Consider the following 22,951-nt stretch of genomic DNA (forward strand, 5'->3'; position numbering starts at 1 on the left):
CTCTTGAACGAGTTTATATTTTCCTTAGTTTTTAGCCTCCTGGTGGGGACCATTTTAGGATTATGCATTCTTGGTTTTCTCTTTATTAATTCAAAAGCAATTTCTAAAATTGTGTTTAACTTTCATTTCAGCATCAGGATACTCAAAGTGGAAAGGATCACAGATTTTTGGTAGTTTCTGGGTCTACAAGGACTTTCCAAATCCAGGAGGAACGCCAGTGGCAACGTAGTGACTCAGGCGGGCACCAAGGAAACGGCGCCATTAGTCTCTGGGTAGTGCTTTAAGAATGAACACAATCACGTTTATCCATGGTCCATCACTATTCAAGGATGACTCCCTCCCTGTCTATTTTTGTTTTTTACTTTTTTACACTGAGTTTCTATTTAGACACTACAACATATGGGGTGTTTGTTCCCATTGGATGCATTTCTGTCAAAACTCTTATCAAATGTGATGGCTAGGTTCTAACATATTGCCACGTGTGGAGTGTGCTAAACACACACTAGTTTACAGGAAAGATGCATTTTGTGTACAGTAAATGGTGTATATACCTTTTGTTACCACAGAGTTTTTTAAACAAATGAGTATTATAGGACTTTCTTCTAAGTGAGCTGAATAAGTCACCATTGACTTCTTGGTGCTGTTGAAAATAATCCATTTTCACTAAAGTGTGTGAAACCTACAGCATATCCTTCGCACAACGATTTTTATCTATTATACTTTATCAAAGATTGGTCATGTTCCATTTGGAAATGGCATGCAAAAGCAATCCTAGAGAAACCTGCGTAACTCCATCTGGCAAATTCAAAAGAGAGAGAGAGATCTTGAGAGAAAGAAGGGCTGTTCGTTCAAAAGCAGAGTTGTTGTAACAGATGCCAATTACAGTGTACAGTTTAACAGAGTTTTCTATTGCATTAGAATAAACATGAATTGGAGTGTAGCTAACATGAATATCATCAGACTAGTATCAAGGGTTCTAAAATGAAATATGAGAAGATCCTGTCACAATTCTTAGGTTTGGTGTCCAGCATGGATGAAACCTTTGAGTTTGGTCCCTAAATTTACATGAAAGCACAAGGTAAATATCCATTTGCTTTAGGATTTTCATGTTGGATCTGTCATTATCAAAAGTGATGAGCAATGAAAAACTGGTCTGACAAAATTTAACATTGACGTAATGAAATTCCAGATGTAGGCTTTCCCCCAGGTCTTTTCATGTGCAGATTGCAGTTCTGATTCGTTTCAATAAAAAGGAACTTTGAAAACATGGTCTGTATGTTGCTTCCTTGAGTAGATCCAGTGACTCACAAGTTAGATGATGAAATTTGGGCATATATTATTTGTGAATTTATTCCATTACTTATTATTAAAGGCCCATTATACAGAAGTAATTCAAGGTCAAGGTCAAGGTCAAAGTGGGCTTTTTTTTTTTAGATCTTCAGATCTAAAGTCATCATTTCTTAGGGAACTGTCCAGGTCACAATACACACAATTGGATACCAACTATAGGCAAACTCTGCTTTACCTGATGTACTCCTAAACTTTATACAAGTAAAAATGAATTTCTTTAAAACAACACACAAGAGGCTTGCAATCTAAACAAGACTTTGTAGTGTATAATTCTTCCAGAGGAAATTATCTCTTACTTCTCATTTTTTGAAAACCTGATTTTTCTATTGCCCATTTAAATAGTTCAAGTTATTCAAGCCAACTTAATACTCCTAGTGTCACTCTTGCAACATTTATTTATTTATTTTTCAGTATCTCAAATCACCAAACACAGTGGAAGGATATGGTCCTAAAGTTCTTACCTTTGCTAAAAAAAAAATCAGCCTGGCTGGGCACGGTGGCTCACACCTGTAATCCCAACACTTTGGGAGGCTGAGGACAGTGGATCATGAGGTCAGGAGATCGGGACCATCCTGGCCAACATGGTGAAACCCCATCTCTACTAAAAATACAAAAATTAGCTGGCAGTGGTGGCACGCACCTGTAGTCCCAGCAACGTGGGAGGCTGAGGCAGGAGAATTGCTTGAACCTGAAAGGAGGAAGTTGCAGTGGGCTGAGATCGTGCCACTGCACTCCAGCCTGCTAAGAAAGCGAGACTGTCTCAAAAAAGAAAAAAAAAATCAGCCTTTCCTCAACCCGACTGCACACTCAGCCTGGTAGTACAACGTGTTTTCTTTTTTCCCTCTCTCTTCGGAAATAATTTCCTCGAAAGAATTATCTACACATCTCTATGTCCACTTTCTCATTTCCACTGGTTCTTCAGCTCCTGTGACCTGGCTTCTGTCCCCACCACTCCTGAAGGGCTCCTGTCGGGGTCTCCGAGGACTTGACTTTTGTGAACACATCCCCTTTACAAAGATCTCCCTTCAGGCTCCCAAAGGAGCCCTCTCCAGTGTCTTCTTGGGGCACGGCTGTCTATTCATCAGTCTCCTTCTAACACTCATCTCTCCAGTTCTTAAATTTAGGTGGCATTCACGGGTTCTCTCCTGGTCCACCCCTCACTCTCTCCTTGAGTGATTTCATTCACTCATCACTTCACCTGCTCCCTTTGGTTCTCTCGTCACATAGAGCTCTGGCCACCCCTGTGTTCATGACATGTCTCCACCCAGATGCACCTTGAACCAGAGGTTGGCAACCTTTCTCTGTAAAGGGTCAGACAGTGAATATATTTCACTTTCTGGGCCACGTGGCCTGTGTCTCCTCAACTGTGCTATAGCGCAAAAGTAGCCATAGGCAATACGTAAGTGAATGGATATTGCTGTGTTCTCCAAAAATTACAAAAGCAGGCCACGTGGGCCACAGTTTATAGCACCTGCCTTAAACCACTGTCCTGGCCTGCACATCCCCACAGCTTCTCCCTGCCACGTTCCCTTTCCTGAATTTCTCCACCTTCACCCTTTCACTGGAGCTGGAGGAATCTCTTAAGTCTGCTTTCCCTCTCCCTTCCATCCACTCTTGGTCACCAAGCCTTCCTCTCCATCCCCACTGATGATCCTGTTACAGTTTTCATAATGTCTTTTGACTAACGAGGCCTTCCCCTCTTTCTTTTAGGCTTCCAGCCCCCTGAGTTTTGGCTAGACATATGGCTACCTCGTGGGAACTGTATTTCCCAGCCTTCCTTGCAGCTAGATGTGGCTGAGTGACTAGGCTTAGGCCAGGAATAAGTGAAGTGTCTACTAAGACAAAACTGCAGATCCTGGACTTGTTCCACTGGAGTGGCAGCAATCAAACAAACTCTGGAATCCATGTGTTAAATTTGAAGAACTGCCAGGCATGAATCTGGAAGACTGGTTCATAACAGAGAAGGCCTTTTTGTTACAGCTACTCAACCCATACACAGCCAGTTTGCCCACTTCCCTCCCTGTGCACAGCCTCCCTGTCCACCAATCCTTTCTCAACACAGCAGTCTCTTACAGTGCAAATCTGATCATGATACTCCACACTTAAAAGATGAACAAGCAAATAACAAGAGAAATTGGGCTGGGCATAGTGGCTCATGCCTGTAGTCCCAGCACTTTGGGAGGCCAGGGTGGGTGGATCATCTGAGGTCAGGAGTTCAAGACCAGCCTGACCAATATGGTGAAACCTTGTCTCTACTAAAAATATAAAAATTAGCCGAGTGTGGTGGCATGTGCCTGTAGTCCCAGCTACTCAGGAGGGTGAGACAGGAGAATTGCTTGAACCCGGGAGGCAGAGGTTGCAGTGAGCCAAGATTGCACTACTGCACTCCAGCCTGGGTGGCAAAGTTTTTCTCAAAAAAAAAAAAAAAAAAAAAGAACCTACCTTTAGCTGGTTGTGGTGGTTCACATTTGTAATTCCAGTGACTCCAGAGGACAAGGAAACAGAAGGATTGCTTGAGGCCTGGAGTTTGAGATCGGCCTGGACAAGAGAATAAGACTCCGTCCCTAAAAATTAAAAATTAAACATTTAGCTGGGTGTGGCAGCCCAAGCCTGTAGTCCCAGTTACTTGGGAGGCTGAGGCAGGAGGAGTGATTGAGCCCAGGAGTTGGAGGCTACAATGAGCCAGTCAGCTATGATCACACCACCACAATCTGGTCTAGGTGAGAGAATGAGGCCCCATTTCTTAAAAAAAAAAAAAAAAAAAACTGCCCTTTACCCTTTCTCAACCTCACAAGTTGACTGACTTGTCTTGAAGGTTTGGCACCACTTGGAAGCTTCCTCTGCTCCCCACCTGGGGTGATGCCCTCTTCTGGGAGGCTCTCGCCGCTACACACACAGTGGCCGCCAAAGCTCAGTCCGACTTTAGTTCCAGCGCTACTAGGTCTTCTCAGGACTCGGGTTATTCAGGCGGAAGGAAGGCTGTGCCAGGTACCAACTACCCCACGTGGGTTCGCCAAGATAAATCCTTCACATTCAAACTAGTCCTGCAACCTCCGTCAACCCTATTCCTAACCTCAAATTGCCACCTTTAGTCCAGTCCACAGTGCCCCCTGGACGGTCACCAAAAGACAGATATGACCATACGAAAATAGGATTCTTGACACAGAACCAAAAGCTATTTTCAATTCATTTTGTTTCTGTTTCTATGTTTAGAACGATAATAATAATATTTAAAATCATATTTTTCTGGGATATAATGAAAACTGTGTTATTTCAATTGAATTTGAAATAGAATTCGTGGTCTAAAATAGACTGAATCCCAGTGTGAACATATATTTGCATGCCTTCCTGGTCATCATTCAGTCGGTGCAATTGTCAGGCGTGCAATCAGAAGAGAAGTGAGCGTTGCAGCCCTGTGGCCTGTGGCCGGGGTGATGGTGGGACAGCCCCGCAGAGGCCACAGCAGGTGACTCTCAGCTCGGTGGGTGGCAGGGGGAGTGTCTCTGTGTCCCTCTAGCGCACACATCCTCACACGGCCTCACGTAGTCTGTTTTGCATTTGCTTGGCCATCTCAACACCTAGGCTCACAAAATTCTGGCATCCTTTGGATTATCTAAACCCATGGTCCCCCAGGATGGGAATTCCAAGGAGCAGGGGGAGCCTCGAGGCAGCCCACACTCCCAGCTACAAACCTCTCTTTCCAGAATTCCACTGCCACACCTTGGCATACACCAAATGTTGACAAAGAAGGCTGTTCCCGCACAAGGGCCAATTTTAGAGCAAGCTCCCCGTGGTTGGAAAACTGTAAAACCCTCAACGCCAAAGCTGTGTGTAGTGCTTTGTGTGTGACAGGGCTGGGGCAGATCTCTCTGATGCACTCAGGAAAACCATTCCCTTTGCCTGTGGTAGGTGGCCCCTGGTGGCTGCTCTGCCCTTGCCAAGTGTTACGTGTCTAAGGTCTGTGGGCATGTTTCTCATTTGCTGCAAAACACCCCACCCTTGCAGAGAAAGAGTCTTTTGTGCAGCACCCTTTAAAGGGCGACTCGTCCCACTTGGGTTCTGTCTTCTGGTGCAGGGTTACAGGCAAGTTTATTAGAGCATCGCCATGAAGTTCATCCCCTGCCTCCTGCTGGTGACCTTGTCCTGCCTGGGGACTTTGGGTCAGACCCCGAGGCAAAAGCAAGGAAGCCCTGGGGAGGAATTCCATTTCCAGACTGGAGGGAGAGACTCCTGCACTATGCGCCCCAGCAGCTTGGGGCAAGACTCTGGAGAAGTCTGGCTTCGCGTCGACTGCCACAACACAGACCAGACATACTGGTGTGAGTACAGGGGGCAGCCCAGTGTGTGCCAGCCTTTTGTTGCTGACCCTAAACCTTACTGGAACCAAGCCCTGCAGGAGCTGAGGCGCCTTCACCATGCATGCCAGGGGGCCCCAGTGCTGAGGCCGTCCGTGTGCAGGAAGGCTGGGCCCCAGGCCCACATGCAGCAGGTGACTTCCAGCCTCAAGGGCAGCCCAGTGCCCAACCAGCAGCCTGAGGCTGGGACGCCATCTCTGAGACCCAAGGCCACAGTGAAACTCACAGAAGCAACACAGCTGGGAAAGGACTCGATGGAAGAGCTGGGAAAAGCCAAACCCACCACCCTACCCACAGCCAAAGCTACCGAGCCTGGACCCGGGCCTGGAGGGAATGAGGAAGCAAAGAAGAAGGCCTGGGAACACTGTTGGAAACCCTTCCAGGCCCTCTGTGCCTTTCTCATCAGCTTCTTCCAAGGGTGACGAGTGAAAGACGCCTACAGGTAACACCCTTTCCTTTACTCACATACAGAGACTACGTGAGTGGCACTTAGCACTGTCACAGCTACTGCGACCACATCAGAGTCTCAGCGTGTGTTTGGGGCTGGGTTTGAGGCTGTCTGTTGCAGAGCAGGGTAGATGAGGCGGTTCATCAGGAGAGGCACTTACGCTGGGGATGCACAAGAATCACCTACAAGAAGCTCTAAAAATGCTGATGCCCAGGCCCCTCGCCAGATGGTTCCATCTATGTCTCCAGCATAGCAGAGCAGGAATATACACTTTTAAGACTCTCCCCCAAGTGATTTGAATGTGCAGCCAAGGTTGAGAATCTCCTTGTGATGGGGCCACCTCACTGTTAAACTTAGGCCTTTGGAATTCTGCCAGGTGATGTTTCCCACTGAACCAAGCCTTTGCTGCAGCTGTTTGCGGCCGAGGTGCTATGTTATGGTGGAGGTGTCGCCACAGCCGGTCTTGTTTCCTCTCCTGCGGTCGAGTTAGGGTGGGGGGTGGTGTGCACCGAGGAAAGTTTGAGTCGAATAATCTTCAAAGTCTTTCTCACAGCTCTCAAAGCCTTTAACTGTTTTTTTTTTTGTTCATCACAGAAGAGAAAATCAAATTAATAATAACAGATTTAATCAACTCCAAGTATTGCTTTTAAAAGACCAAACTTTTTCTTGTGGAAATAAAGCTTATTACTGATCTCTCTCCTTAAATGCAGCAGCTTTCATTAATTTTATACATCAGCAAGGAGTTCATTTACATGGGATTCTAGTCTTATTCGTGCACTTTGAGTTTAAAAGGAGAGTCTCTGAGGTTTTTCATATTATCTATGTCAGAAAAATAGGAAAAAAATCAGATTTCCTGATAAGCAGCACTTTGATAACTAATACCACAAAACAAATAAGGCTTTTTCTGATAGCGCCCGGGCAGCAAGAAATGTTGGGTCACGCCAAAGTTGTTCTGGTGTCTGCTGCTGTGGGTTGGAGATTTTCTGCTTGTTTAATATTTCAGATTGGTCCCAGAGGAGAAGATGGACCACTTAAGCCAAAACAAAAAAATTACTGTGGAGGGGAGGTGCTTGTTTTGTTTTTTTTTTTCTTTTAAAAGTTGATTTTTTTGGTCTTTCCACAAATAAGACACACAAATTGTTTGAAAAATTCAAACACAACAGAAAAATACAAAGAATTTCAAAACTTCATCCATAATCTCACCTCACAGAGATAAACAATGTTAACAGTTAGAAGAGTACCCATTTAGACATCCATCTATGCATATTTATACAGACAGATGTGCAGCTTACATACAGATGCATACAGGTGCTAAAGCTTAAAACAACATCTTGATCCTGCAGATGAGCCGCATAGGCCTACTGTATTAGCTTGCTAGGGCTGCCATAGCGAAATACCACAGACTGAGTGGTTTAAAAAGCAGAAATACATTTTCTCACAATTCTGGAGACTGAAAGTCCGAGATCAAGTGTCAGCAGGATTGGTGTCTTCTGAGGACTCTCCTTGAGTCATAGATGGCAGCCTTCTCACTGTCATTCCTCTGTGTGGATCTGTGTCCTCATCTCTTTTTGTTAGGACACCGTTCATACTGGATGAAGTCCTACCCTAACAACCCCCTTTAACCTTAACCACGTCCTTAATGGCCCCTATCTTTAAGTACAAACACTTCCTGAGGTACTGGAGGTTAGGACTTAAGTCTACGGTTTTTAGGTTTGGGGAGGGACACAATTCACACAATTCAGCCCATAACAACTAATAAAGAATTTTTCATCCCTTCCTTTTTTTTTTTTTTTTTTTCCAGAGCTGACCTCTCCCCGACAGAGAACCATCTCTTTTTGTATTATGCCGCTTTCAGTCCAACGTTCTCACACTGGAAGAAGGGAGTTTCTAACCAAATGCAACTGGCCAAATTCTTGATCTGCAGCTTCTCTGAAGTTTGGAAAAGAAACCTTCCTTTCTGGAGTTCACAGAGTTCAGCAATATGATAAGGAACAGGTGCTGATGGGCCCAAGAGTGACAAGCGTACACATCTACTTTTTATCTGTAGAAATTTTGCTTTGTTGATCTGAGCCTGCTATGAAAGTTAAATCTGTAACGCATTCATGAATTTCCAGTTTAGCCTTCTGAGCAAGACATGAATTTGTCACATTTCATTGCATGGCAACATGGACTTGGAGTTAGAGGAAGTTCAGTAAATAGCAGCTATGTGTGTGCAAAATAAAGGAATGATTTCAGAAATACGATTTTAATCTTCTTAATGAACGCGATACCTAGATGCTATAGAGATCATGGATACCCATTAAGTCATGGTATTTTATTCAGCCTGCCATGATGCATTACACAGACTAGGTGGCCTAAAGCAACAGAAATGTGTTCCCTTACAGCGATGGAGGCAAGAAGTGCCTCAAGATATCACCAAAGTTAGTTTCTCCTGGAGGGTCGGAGGGAAAATCTGTTCAATGCCTCTCTCTCAATTTCTTAAAGTTGCTGGAATCCTTGACATTTCTTGGCTTTTAGACATATCACTCTAATCCCTGACTCTGTCTTCACATGGAATTTTCCCTTGCATGTGTGTTCACATTTCCCTCTCCTGATGAGGGCACCAGCCACTGGATTAGGGCCCATCCTAATCAAGAATGACCTTGTCTTAACTCCATTGTGTCTGCAAACACACTATTCCCAAATAAGATCATAGTCACAGATTCCGGATGGACATAAATTTTTGGCGGGCACTAGTCAACCCAGCACAGCCACCCTGCAGCAACAGCAACTAGCCAAAAAGGTAGAGAAGTGAACCTGAAACAGAACAACCCCATACACTCAGCAATTAAATTAATCAACAGAGTTGGAAAGGAAAGAAGTTGGATTTTATTAGACATACGCAAAAAGTGACTCACTCTCTTCTTAATTTCATATTTGTTTTACCTAAGAACACATTAATAGTCCACTCTCTGTCTTTTTTTTCTTAACGGCTATTTATTTATGTGTTTATTTTTTTGAGATGGAGTCTCACTCTGTCACCCAGGCTGGAGTGCAGTGGCGCAATCTAGGCTCACTGCAACCTCCGCCTCCTGGGTTCAATCAATTCTCCTGCCTCAGCCTCCCAAGTAGCTGGGACTACAGGCATGCACTACCATACATGGCTAATTTTTGTATTTTTTGTAGAGACAAGGTTTCACCATATTGGTTAGGCAGGTCTCGAACTCCTGACCTCAGATGATCCACCCACCTTGGCCTCCCAAAGTGCTGGAATTGCAGGTGTGTGCCACCACGCCCAGCTAATTTTTGTATTTTTAGTAGAGACAAGGCTTCACCATATTGGTCAGGTTGGTCTTGAACTCCTGACCTCAGGAGATCCGCCCACCTCGGCCTCCCAAAATGCTGGGATTACAGATGTGAGCCACTGTACCTGGCCCAATAGTCCACTCTTGATGTACTTAAATTGTTTCCCCATCTAGCCCAGCAGTGCCTAACCCTAACTACATAATGGAGTCACCTGGGGCAACTTTTCAAAAACACTGGTGCTTGGATGTCAGCCCCAGAGGTTATGGTGTAACTGGCCAGGGATGGGGCCGAGCATGTGCAATTTTACATTTCCCCTGGTGACCCTAATATGCAGCCAAGGTTGAGAAACACTGCCCTTGATTCATTGAATTAGAATCTCTGGGGTGTATCCTAGGTAATCTCCAGGCAATTCTATGTGTAACCTGAGTTGAAGACTACTAATATGGCCTCTATATGTAGTTCACACAATTAACAAATATTTATTCATCATCAACTATGTCCTAGGCACTGTGCAAGACATTGGATAGGGGAGAGATGAACTAATCGACTAGGTTTCACATCTTAGAAGTGCAGGGAAGTAGTGGAAACCAAGACAACACATTGATGAGTGTAGGAGATGACATAGGAGGCTGTGAGTGTGGGGCAGTCAGGGTACGTTTGCTGGGGTTGAGTTTCTAAAATATATATACATCAAACATCTACTGTGACATACCAAGTCTATTTCTTATAAGGGCTCTGAGCCTTTCACTTGCCCCCTCATATAACTCTCACCACATCACTAAGAGGTAAATAGTTTTATTCCCAATTGAAAATCAAGGGACTTGAAAGCCTGGAGAGGTGAGTTATACACAGCTTGTAAGAGTCAGGACAGCAGAGAAATGCAGGTCCACCCAATTCTAATGTTCATGGCGTTCAATTTATAAATATCACAGGGTAAGCTGGGATTTGTCACAGACCATTTTTCACCAACATTTTAAACTAAGGTCACCATATAGCTGACCAGTGATTTTAATGATGAAACACAATTCAAATCTGTGCTACCCAAAGGGTGACAGGTGTGCCAGAGGCATCTGCTTCTGCTGGGGACTTTAGAAATGCTAATTCTCAACCGGGGGTGGTGGCTTATGCCTGTAATCCCAGCACTTTGGGAGGCCGGAGGTGGGCAGATGGCCTTAGGCCAAGAGTTTGAGACAAGCCTAGCCAACATGGCGAAACCCTATCTCTACTAAAAAATACAGAAAATACCTAGGTGTGGTGGCAGGCGCCTGTAATCCCAGCTACTCAGGAGACTGAGGCAGGAGAATCACTTGAGCCAGGGAGACGGAGGTTGCAGTGAGCCAAGATCGTGCCACTGCACTCCAACCTGGGGGACAGAGTGGGACTCTATCTCAAAAAATGCTAATTCTCAGGCTCCGCCTCAGACAAACTGAATAGAGTAACTGGAGTGAGGCCCAGAAATGTGTATTTTAACATGCCCATGTGTTATATTAACAGTAACATTGGCCAAGCAATATTTCAGTCATCCTAAAAGGAAAGGCTTTATTAAATCTTAAAGCAGATAATTCTGACATATGCTACAACATGGATGAACCATGAGTACATCATGCTAGATAAAATAAGCCAGCCACAAAAGACAAATATTGCATGATTCCACTGATATGAGGAACCTAGACTAGCCAAAAATCGTAGATATACTCAAAGTAGAATGTTGGTTGCCAGAGACTAAGGTGAGGTGAGAATGGGAAGTTAGTTTAATGTTTATAGAGTTTCAGTTTCATAAGATTAAAAGAGTTCTTGAAGTGGATAGCAGTGATGGTTGCATGACAAATGTAATTAATGCTACTGAACTGTACACTTAAAATGGCTACGATGGCATATTTAATGATATATGTATTTTATTTGAATTTTTAAAAAAAATTTAAAAAAGAAAAGGAAATCATTTCACCAAAAGATACTGAAATAACAGCATATCCGTAAGAAAAATGTGAATACTATTACTTGACACAAAAAATAAACTGAAATTGGTTTATATACCGAAATGTAAAAGGTGGTTTCTCCCTAGTACTGAGAGTGCTCCTTTCCTTCGACAGTGACACAATCTGTTTGTTCTAATTCAGTAACTGCTACATCCATCTTTGTTAGTCAAGTACTCACCCACACCCAGGCCTTTCTCATCGATGAGCCACCAATCACGAGGGCTGGGCACAGTAGTAGAACTGGGCCACTGAAAGAGTTCATTAGGGCCCACAAATTCTAGCAATTAATCATATGATCTTTCATATTCAATAACCCAAACTAGGTGGTGATAGAAGCAACAGATTGGAGTCACCCTTTTTGTGTTGTCACTGATGGTGTCGCCTAATGATTAAACTAGTGAGGCATCCAAGGCAGTAGGGTCAATTATGTTTTTAAAAAAGAAAAAGAGCATCAGTTGAGAGATTTCATGGTGAAATCATGGACATAGAGAACCAATCTCCCTGAATCCTGCCTCTTCTGTCCTGATTTTCTCCAAACATCTCTTCCGAAGGGGAAAGCTTCCTCTGAGGAGCACCTGCATATAATGCTCACACTGTCTGCTAAAGACGTGTAGGACACAGTACAGATAACATCATCTGTCTAGCAATTTTCTCAGTCACATCTTTCAAAGTCTATCTTACCACTTAAAAATGCCACCAACCTGAGACCAAGGACGTGAAATGTGCATTGAATGTTTTGTCCATTAGCCCACTACTGGGGGCCCCATTGCTGTGAACAGGTGGCATTGTCTAACTACAAGTGAACCAGATACTAAGCAAGGCAGAGAATAGTCTGCAGTGCCACTATGGTGTGGCCAGAATCTTCCAGCTTCACAGAAAGGCAACTCCATGATGACAGTTGTCAATTATCCCTGCATACCAGTGGTGGCCACCAGGTGACAGCAGAGGACCAATGTATTGTATTTGCCAGACAAAGGCAGGTCCCACCCCCAGAGCTAAGGATCCCTGTCACCTTTAGACAGAAAGATCAACTACGGAGAGGGATCACAGTCCCCACAGGCCATTTTACGCTCTGTGGCACTTAACTTCTGAGCCTATTGTGTTAGTGGCAGTACTGCCATCTCCAGTCCAATAATGAACTGAGACAATGATGCTGGCCACCGGGGCTGGAGGGTCCAGTTACCCACTTTGTTTCATGTTGTCTCACCTCATATGCATCCTTTCCATGGCATCCATAAGGGTTACAAAAATGTCTCACGAGGCTGCAGTAGCGGCTATCAATAGCCCCATAGAGGAGTGTCCTTAATATACCAGTTGGTTGTCACCAACCAGGCAGCTTGCTGGCTGTACCCAAGAGTAGGTGAAAAAGGCGTGTCTGGTTCTTCCGAGCACTGAATAAGGCAAAGGTGATGGCTTTCCATGTAGCTCACTGGGCTATGGGCTCCTCCTGCAGTAGCTCTTCCAGAGTTGTGTCTGGGGTTAGATGACTGCTGCCACCCGGTGGACACCAGCACTTTTAGTCTTCAGTAAACCAAGCCCCAGCATCCTCACAGACTTCCTGGGAGTGGTCTCCAGGTAGTCAAAAGCTGCCCCTGTGAGTAATCAAGAGAGGGACGAGAAGACCTTAAAGGTAAGGTCTCAACTTACTTGTGTAAAGAGAATTATCTGTGAGACCAGACTTGCCCTATGAAGTGTTCCGCTTCCATTTAATATGAGAAATCTGTGCATTTCGATTCTGTCCTTAGTACTTGAGGGGAACCAATGCAGCATGGGAATATCTGGTGCAAGGGTAACTAGGAGTCCTCTCTAAGGCCCAGGTGCAGGATAGCAGCTGTATCTCAAGCAGAAGGTAGCAGGGAGCCATGCCCTTGAAATCAGTGCCCCAAGGCACTGATTGTGTGTTAGGTCCCTGATCCGGGCAGAGGCTGCATCCCTTTGCTGCAGGCTCCACACAGTGTGGATAAAGGTAAGATATACCTGTAGTTCCTAAAGAGTCTTGGGGTTTACAGGCCCCAAAGTTAGGGGGTGCCAACATGCCTATTACACTATTTCCATTGCACCTGCTGGGCAAGTCACTCCCCTTCAGCGCCCACGCCCCTAAATAAATTTGGTTGATTTGACAGATTTTCTTTGTCAATTTGTACACAGAGCTGAGCAAAATACGTGGGTGAGGCACATTTCATCTGCAAATCCCAAACAGTCCCACTAAGTGCTAGGCTTCCTTTTGGAGTAGTGAGGTCTGTAGAGTGGGTATATTTTCCTTTACTGTCTTGGGAGTAGGTCTTTGAGCTTCTGTCCACAGAGCTTCACAGACTCGACATGGATGTCTTGTCTCTGTATCCTCTTAGGACTAATGAGCCACTCCTGGGCTTTCCTGTAAGTCAGAGTCTACTCCAAAGTCGTTGCCAACTGTTCTTTATTGCAGCTTATCAGCAGGACCTCACCAACGCAGTGGAACCACATCAGGTTCTGCAAGGAGAAAGCCTCATTCTACATTTTGGTCCATCTGTTGGTGGCAAATAACAGGATAATTCAGTGCCTCTGTGGCGGGACAAAAAACAGGTTTGGGAGGTTCCGGTCACATTCGAGGGAAACTGATCCTTGATGCTTGGTGCCAAAAAGATTGATAAAAAGCACCAGCTGTGTCCCAGACAGTCTACTGTCAGTTGGACATTTGATTTAATTGCAGACACAAAGTTTGCAAGACCCAGGGTTATACTGCCAACAACGGATTCAACTGGCAATGATCCACCGTGGATAGACACATCCATGTCAGACTTCTGTTGAGGCAGAAATAATCTTCTTGTGTGTTAGGTCCCTGACAGGTGGGGCTTTAGTTTTTACAAACAAGGCAAGTATTTGTCCAATTAATCAAATGGATGGATTTAAACTGGTGGCATTGACCTACATGATCTCCACTATACATTCCTGCACTTACATTCAGCAATTCAAAGGTTATTTCATTTTGGAGGCATTTTGGACAGTAGGACAATTACTGACATTTTTAACAATTATCAATCACACCTTCTGCAGAAAGAATTTAAACAATTCCAGATGATGTATAACTTATGGCATCTAACTGCTTTGAATAAAATGGCTAAGAAAAATATGAGCATAAAAAATCCTTTGCTAGGTGATACGGTTTGACCCTATTCTCACCCAAATCTCAACTTTAATTGTATCTTCCAAAATTCCCATGTGTTGCAGGAGGGATCCAGTGGGAGGTAATTGAATCATGGGGCCCAGTCTTTCCCATGCTATTCTCCTGATATTTAATAAGTCTCATGAGATCTGGTGGATTTATCAGGCATTTCTGCTTTTGCTTCTTCCTCATTTTCTCTTGCTGCCACCATGTAAGAAGTGCCTTTCACCTCCCACCATGATTCTAAGGCCTCCCCAGCCATGTGGAACTATAAATTCAATTAAACCTCTTTTTCTTCCCCGTCTCAAGTATGTCTTTATCAGCACTGTGAAAATAGACTAATACAGAAAATTGGTACCAGTAGAGTGGGGCATTGCTGAAAAGATACCCAAAAATGTGGAAGCGACTTTGGAACTGGGTAACAGGAAGAGGTTGGAACAGTTTGGAGGACTCAGAAGGCAGGAAAATGTGGGAAAGTTTGTCACTTCCTAGAGACTTGTTGAATGGCTTTGTCCAAAATGCTGATAGCAATATGGACAATAAATCCAGGCCGAGGTGGTCTCAGATGGAAATGAGAAACTTTTTGGGAACTAGAACAAAGGTGAGACTTGTTATGGTTTAGCAAAAACACTGGTGGCATTTTGTCCCTGCCCTAGAGATTTGTGGAACTTTGAACTTGAGAAAGATGATTTAGGGAATCAGGTGAAAGAAATTTCTAAGCAGCAAAGCATTCAAGAGGTGACTTGAGTACTGTTAAAGGCATTCAGTTTTAAAAGAGAAGCAGAGCATGAAAGTTTGGTAAGTTTGCAGCCTGACTATATGATAGAAAAGAAAAACCCATTTTCTGGGGAGAAATTCAAGCCAGCTACAGAAATTTGCATAAGTAGCAAGGAGCCTAATGTTAATTCCCAAGGCCATGGGGAACATATCTCCAGGCCATGTCAGAGACCCTCAGGGCAGCCCCTCCCATCACAGGCCCAGAGGTCCAGGAGGAAAAAGGGGTTTAGGGGACCAGGCCCAGGGTCCCCATGCTGTGTGCATCCTTGGGACCTGGTTACCTGTGTTCCAGCTGCTCCAGCGATGGCTGAAAGGGGCCAATATAAAGCTCAGTCTGTGGCTTCAGAGGGTGGAAGCATCAAGCCTTGGCAGCTTTGAGCCTCACACGAGGCACCAGCTGCTGGGTCCATCCCACAGACCCTGGCCCGGCAACAGATGAAAGGAGCACTCAGACACAGGCATGCAGTGTAACAGCAGCTAGGGGCTGCTGGCACTAGGAACCAAAGAAAAGAGCAGGCTTGATAAGCTGGAGTTGCTTGCTTTTATTTAGTACAGGCATAAAGCCAAAAGCCTGGAGCAAACACAGCCTGTGGGTAATTAACACTTATTGTTCTCCTTTTAGGGAGTGGGTCACACGTGCAGATGATCAAAAGTCGGTTTCTGGTCAAACTGAGTAAACAAGCCTATTTAGATAAATTCCCCTACACTCCCTTGTACCTACTTCTCACCTTCTGCCTCAGGGTAAGAGAACAGCTGCCTTTATCTTACTCTCCCCGAAGCTTTGCAGAGCCTTCTGACCTTTCAGAAGGTTTGTGCCCTTTCCCTATAATTTCTCCCACCACTCCGACTGATCTCCTACAGTGTTGAGCCTGCAGGTGCCCAGAAGTCAAGAACTGAGGTTTGGGAACCTCCACCTAGACTTCCGAAGATGTATGGAAATGCCTGGATGCCCAGCCAAAAGTTCGCTATAATGGTGGGGCCCTCTTGGAGAACTTCTGCTGGAGCAGTGCAGAAGGGAAATGTGGGATTGGAGCCCCCACACAAAGTCCCTACTAGGGCACTGCCTAGTGGAGCTGTGAGAAGACGGCCACTGTCCTACAGACCCCAGAATGGTAGATCCACCAACAGCTTGCACTGTTGTATGCCTGGAAAAGCTGCAGACACTCAGTGTCAGCCCATGAAAGCAGCCAGGAGGGAGGCTGTACCCTACAAAGCCACAGGGACGGAGCTGCCCAAGACCATGGGAACCCACCTCTTGCATCAGTGTGACCTGGATGTGAGACCTGGAGTCAAAGGAGATCATTCTGGAGTTTTAAAATTTGACTGCCCGGCTGGATTTTGGACTTGCATGGGCCCTGTAACCCCTTTCTTTAGGTCAATTTCTCCCATTTGGAACAACTGTATTTACCAACTACCTGTACCTCCGTTGTATCTAGTAAGTAACTAACTTGCTTTTGATTTTATAGGCTCATAGGCAAAAGGGACTTGCCTTGTCTCAGATGAGACTTCATACTGTGGACTTTTGGATTAATGCTGAAATGAGTTAAGACTTTGGGGGACTGTTTGGAAGGCATGATTGGTTTTGAAATTCAAGGACGTGAGATTTTGAGGTGGCAGGGGTGGAATGATAAGATTTGGCTATGTCCCCACTGAAATCTCAACTTGAATTGTATCTCCCAGAATTTCCATGTGTTGTGGGAGGCTCTTGGCTCATTAACTGACTATGCCAACCAGCAAGCTCTACCTGGGAGGGCACCGCCCGCTTGTGGGGTGCCTGTGCTTTGGCTGCCACTGCTTTGTGCTACCTCTGCTGTGCCCTTTCACAGTTTTCTAGTCTAAATTGTGGCAAGGGAAGGACCGCAGATCTTGCTTTGCACAGGTAGTACCATTGGGAGTGAGAGAGGTCCCCAGTGCACACCTTATTGGACCAAGTGACCAGGCAGATGTGAGGTTAAGCAGGCAATTTAGGCTAATTATCACAGCAAAGTCTTCCTGGAGCGAGGAGGAACAGAGAGTGGCTGCCCCTAGGATGCTTTGAGGGCACCGAGACTGATGACCTGCCTGCCAAGACCGTAGACAGGGCTCACTACAGAGCGTTCAGGAGCTGGGCATTCGGGCCCAGGCACAACTCCCTTCTTGTAACAAATCTTCTCTTACTCTAGTGGACAAAGTCCTGGACAAGTGAGGTCCTTCTTGAACAGTCCATCATGGGTTGACATTGACTGTTGGACCCCTGAGCATTGGGACCCTCTAAAGATACTGACCCATTTAATCCCAAATTTGGACAGGCCCATCTCTAATGGTTGGTGGCGAGGTGCAGGGTATCTCCCCATGGAAAACCATGACTCCCAAAAACTTTAAATATTGCTATACGGGCAAATCTCTTTGTTGTTTCTGGCCTTGCTGCTATTGTGATTTGTCCCTCGACCTGGTGGGGTGCAATGGATCACATCCCTGGACATAGAAGGTCAAATTCTTGATGAAAGAGGAAAAGAGGAGAAAGAATTCCCATCCTGCTGTCCGTGAGATGCCAGGAGATGTTCTTCAGCCTATGAAAGGTTGCCAACCTCCAGGCCAATGTGCCCGGGCACTCCTGACACCATGATTTCTCAATAGAAGAGCCTCTTCTTAAAACTCAATTGCCCCAAAATCAGAACTCTGCCATTATTGCCCTCCTGAGTGTAGCTCCCATCCTCTCTGAGGTTACTTGGGACACTCTAGAAAGGGAGGCCTTTGCCCACAGCAGAGGCCATCAGGACCACCAGGAGCTTGTCAGGTAAGCACTCTTTGTCAAAACAGAAACAAAAAACTGGTACTGAAAGGAGACCAAAAAAACAAGGAAGGAAGGAAGGAAGGAAGGAAGGAAGAAAGGAAGGAAGAAAGAAAGAAAGAAGGAAAGAAAGAAGGAAAGAAAGAAAGAAAGAAGGAAAGAAAGAAGGAAAGAAAGAAAGAGTTTAGCCATCTAGAAATATAATCTATTATAAAGATTTAGTTTAAGAGGAAGAAAAAGAAGAGGGAAAGGTACTGATTATGCTTTGCATGGGGGCTGTCACAGGGACCCTGGGTCCTTCCCTTCCTGCTCCCCAACTTTTCTCAAAATTACTCATTCTATCCAATCAGCAACTGACAAGTATTTCACTCTTACTAATGTGACTAATGTTCTACTCAATGCCTCTTTCAACAGCCTGTCATGTGCAGTTTGCCCCCAACTACAAACAGACGCATAGACCTTCCAGGTTATCCATGGGGTACCTCAACAGAATCTTTGCAAGACAAGATCTTAGCTGCTTCCACCTTTCTCCAGGAGCACAAGTGTGACATTACTTTGATGACAACCTCCTCCAAAGGGATCCACTGATGCTCATTTAGGGACATAAAAGTCCACATGGTTTAGTGCCTTTGTTTGTTTGTTTGTTTTGATGGTAACATATTTCTCATTTACAAATTTTACTTCCAAAGTTAAATCAAAAGTCACTACCATTAGTGCCTTCAGAGAATCTTTCACTATAGAGGGTTTGCCAAACTCTTCTCTTGCCTCCTGGTGCCCCTGGACCACTTACGATGGCCATAAGTTGGCCATGGTCTTCTGATGCAAGAAATTGCTCCTCTCTGTTTCATGCTGTACATTATTAAATAACAAAGAGCTGGATGCCTGCTGAACACTCCTGAAAATAGGAGCCTTAACAGACCTGAGCCCATGACCCTCTATACTCATTATGTTTTGGGTCATAGGTACAGTACCCACAAGCTCACACAGCTACTGAGGGTATCTTAGACAGGATGGAGCAAATACTGGGTCCTTGGGCATATTCTATCTGTATAGGGGTGTAGCTTTGTTCTTTCTCTGTCCCCTGGTGGGTGTCATTATGCTACAGAAGATCATAGGTCCCCGAAAACTGGTGTAGTTGAGATACATAATGGCCTCCTCAAACAACTTCTTTTAAAATTTCGGGCCATCAAATAAACACCTAAATGAGTTTCTTTTTTGCCCAGGACTTAAGATGTCTTTATAAAAATTCCATCTTGCCTCCATCACATAAGGGGAGGAGGCCCAATATAGGGCCCAAACTCTACAGGGATCAATTACCATAAATTGTGCCAAGGGCTAGGCAGATATGCGACTGATTTCTTCTATCAAAATTGAGACTACCTAGTGTCATCCTGCACACCATTCTGTTGACTTTTGATTTTATTACTCTTGGTCTTTGCATTCAAAAAAAAAACTCACGTAGAGGCATGGTCCCCAGTGTAATGGTGTTGAGAGGTGGTGGGACCATTACAGGCATTTGGGTCATGAGGGATCTGTCCTCATTAGGAGATTAATGTTGTCTTGTGGGAATAAGTTCTTACTCCATGAGGCTAGATTAGTTAACACAAGAGTGGGCTGTTATAAGGCTAGGCCCCATTTGTGTTTGGTCTCCTTTGCACATTTGCCTGTTCACTGATCTCACAGGCATTCTCACCATGTGATGGTATCCACCATGTTATGATGCAGCATGAAGCCCTTCCCAGATGCAGCTGCCCGATCTTGAACTTCCTAGCCTCCAGAACGGTGAGCTCAATAAACTCCTTTTCTTTATAATTACTTGGTCTCAAGTATTCAGTCATAGCAAGAGAAAATGTACTAAGAAGTCAGTCTGGGTTCTTTCATTAATTTATGATCCAATGGCTCACACCCTCCTAATAAGCCATTGCTTTAACCAAACATGGCTAATGGTAAGACTCACATCAACTCCAGTGGGTACTTAGTTGGAAAGGATATGGCCTTTCCAAGTGGACACAGCCCTCACTCAGAAGTTCATCCAAGATACCTCTGATGAGGTATCACCACTACAACAATCATCAGAGAGTGAGCCATAGACTCACCTGGTCAGGTATAAAAACAGGAGCCAAACCATGTTCATCTTATCTTCCCTTGAGGGCCTAGTACTTCACCTTGCTGAAAGTGGTTACTGAATAATGACTGAAGAGGTAACATCCCATTTCACCCACTGTTGAGCTGTCTTTGCATAATTGCAGGCTCTTGAGAAATTCTTCTCTGCCTCTGGTAGGCTGGATGTCCCAACTCAAAGCACCACAGCTTTCCCTTCAACATAGTCATTAACCTCTGTATTGTCATAACTGATATCCTTGACCTTTCCCCTATTGTCTGCTAACTCCTCAAGGGTAAGGACCATTTTTCTTGGCTGCACTTCCAGCCAATCATTAACACTGAGGGGCCTGGACATAGTAGGTGCTTCATGTGTGCTTTTAGGTCAAATGCAAAAATGACTGAGTGGTAGTAGAAATGGTGTCTCGTTAGGGTCCAGCCCTGCAGAGTCCATTCCCCTTCTCATTCCTGTCTTCTCCTAGGCAGCATGCCACACGTGTGGGTCCTTTTGCTCTTTGTGCAAGGGCATTCAGCACAGAAGGGTATCCTGTGCTAAATACCCTTACAGATCTTTTCAGAGGTGCTTTTCTGGTTTGGTTTTTCTAAATATTGTCACCTCTTCATGTGAAGAAAGGAATGTGGTCATAAGCCAATGTGCCTCGTGACTCTCAGCCTTAACACCAAGAGAGGGCAGCTTACCTTCTCCCTTTTTCAGCTTTCCAAGGGAGCAACTGGTGCTCTTTGCAGCACACATGGGCTAGAGGCAGAAAATCCAAAAGGGAGACTCTCTAGGTCCTTCTTTTTCTCCAAGATAGGAAGCGAGGTGGCGTATGGAAATGTGCACTTGTGTGGGGTTATGTGATATGTGTGCATGTGTGCGGGAATGCCTGTGTATATGTGAGTGCTTTCTTAAGTGCACGTATGTGGGGGTACCTTGAAAAATTTTATCCAAAAGACACAGACCTCCTTAAAGGGTGTTTCACTGTTTAAGAATGACTTACGGAAGATCCAAAAAGCAAAGAAGTGATCAAAAACCTTGATTTGTAGGGACAATTGATTATAGAAGAGCTAAAAAAAAAAAAAAAAAAAAAACTCTTACAGAAAAGAAACACTGTATAAGGCTTGGAAATAGTCCTATTACTTGAGGAAAAATACCTATTATTAAGTGGCTTCATTCAAACGGTTATTTTAGCATTTTTGACTTACTACAAATAGTAGTTTCATATGATTTAATCTAACATAAAAATTGAGTTAGGTTTCAAATGCATTAAGAATCAGAACCAACAATTAAACATTGTTTCTAAAAACATGTTAATATGATTTCACTACTGGGTATATACCCAAATGAAAATAAATCATTCTAAAAAATAAAAAAACAAAAACAAAAAACCCCCACACACTCATATGTTCATTGTGGTACTAGTCACAATAGCAAAAACATGGAATCAACCTGGATGCCCATCAATGGTGAATTGAAAAAAGAAAATGTGGTACATATACATCATGGGATACTATCTATGCAGTCCTGAAAAATAATGAATCGTGTCCTTTGCAGTAACATGGATGCAGCTGGAGGCTATTACCCTAAGCAAATTAACACAGGAATAGAAAACCAAATACCACATGTTCTCACTTATAAGAGAAGGAGCTAGGCCAGGCACGGTGGCTCACGACTATAATCCCAGCACTTTGGGAGGCCGAGGCGGGTGGATCATGAGGTCTGGAGTTCGAGAGCAGCCTGGCCACCATGGTGAAATCCCGTCTCTACTAAAAATAAAAAAATTAACTGGGCACGGTGGCAGGCGCCTGTAATCCCAGCTGCTCAGAAGACTGAGGCAGGAAAATTCCTTGAACCCCGGAGGCAGAGGTTGCAGTAAGCCAAGATCGTGCCACTGCACTCTAGCCTGGGTGACAGAGCAAGACTCCGTTTCGGAAAAAGAAAAAGAGAAGGAGCCAAATATTAGGTAAGTGTGGACATAAATTGGCAATAATAGGGTTGGAGACTACTAGAGTGGGGAGAAAGGGAAGATAGCAAGGTTTGAAAAATTACCTATTGGGTACTACGCTCACTACCTGAGTGACAAGATCATTTGTACAGCAAACCTCAGTGACATGCAATTTACCCATGTAACAAATCTACACATATACCCTCTGAACCTAAAATAAAAGTTAAGGAATGTGTTAATATTATGTGGTTAATAACAACATTCTTTCTAAGGTAAATAAACTTAATAGGTTTTCACCTTGCAATCATACCCAATACTATAGAATCCACACTTTGCTGTCTCTTCGTTTTCTAAAGAAATAAAACTTTCGTTGTCCTGAACAGGAATCCTGAAATCTCATGATGAACGAGGACTTAAAATTTGGAATGCAAATATTCTTGAGTAGGTCTAAGATTAATGCCTTTTGCCCAATGAATTATATTTTACTGATGTTTGTTTAGCCCAATGTCCTTATTTTCTGATAATAAATATATTTTAATGCACATTAGTTGCCCAACAAATTAATATTGCTTTAGTGCAGCAGCCCAGCATTTGCCATGTCTGTTTATAAAGTAACCTTTGAAGGAAGTGTTGATTTTTGACAACTTTAGCCTGGCGATAAGTTTGGCATAGTTAAGACTTACCTCAGAACAAAATTGCACCCATTCATATAATCTCTGCTGACTGCATAAAACAGGGCCAGGTTTCTAGGTCAAGAAGCTATGTGGTAGGAATACGCATGAGAGTAAAACCAGCTTTTGAA

The 22,951-nt window shown here is 44.2% G+C and overlaps 2 protein-coding genes across 2 annotated transcripts in view; both read left to right on the forward strand.

The window, feature by feature from the left end:
• The window catches only part of PROM1 (prominin 1), a 125,181-nt gene extending 123,914 nt beyond the window's left edge, over nucleotides 1-1,267 (forward strand). The window contains exon 29 of the mRNA XM_011948851.1: nucleotides 132-1,267. The gene's annotated coding sequence lies outside the window, so the exon portion shown is untranslated. The remainder of the gene's footprint in view (nucleotides 1-131) is intronic.
• Nucleotides 1-8,104, forward strand: part of FGFBP2 (fibroblast growth factor binding protein 2) — an 18,744-nt gene extending 10,640 nt beyond the window's left edge. Inside the window, exons 3-6 of the mRNA XM_011948827.1 lie at nucleotides 132-272; nucleotides 4,166-4,338; nucleotides 5,426-6,147; nucleotides 7,955-8,104. Of these exons, the coding sequence (XP_011804217.1) occupies nucleotides 5,456-6,127 (672 nt within the window). The 5' untranslated portion in view covers nucleotides 132-272; nucleotides 4,166-4,338; nucleotides 5,426-5,455 and the 3' untranslated portion in view covers nucleotides 6,128-6,147; nucleotides 7,955-8,104. The remainder of the gene's footprint in view (nucleotides 1-131; nucleotides 273-4,165; nucleotides 4,339-5,425; nucleotides 6,148-7,954) is intronic.
• Nucleotides 8,105-22,951: the final 14,847 nt, after the last annotated feature.

The sequence above is a fragment of the Colobus angolensis genome, unplaced genomic scaffold, assembly GCF_000951035.1.
Source record: "Colobus angolensis palliatus isolate OR3802 unplaced genomic scaffold, Cang.pa_1.0 Scaffold284, whole genome shotgun sequence".
NCBI lineage: Eukaryota > Metazoa > Chordata > Mammalia > Primates > Cercopithecidae > Colobus > Colobus angolensis.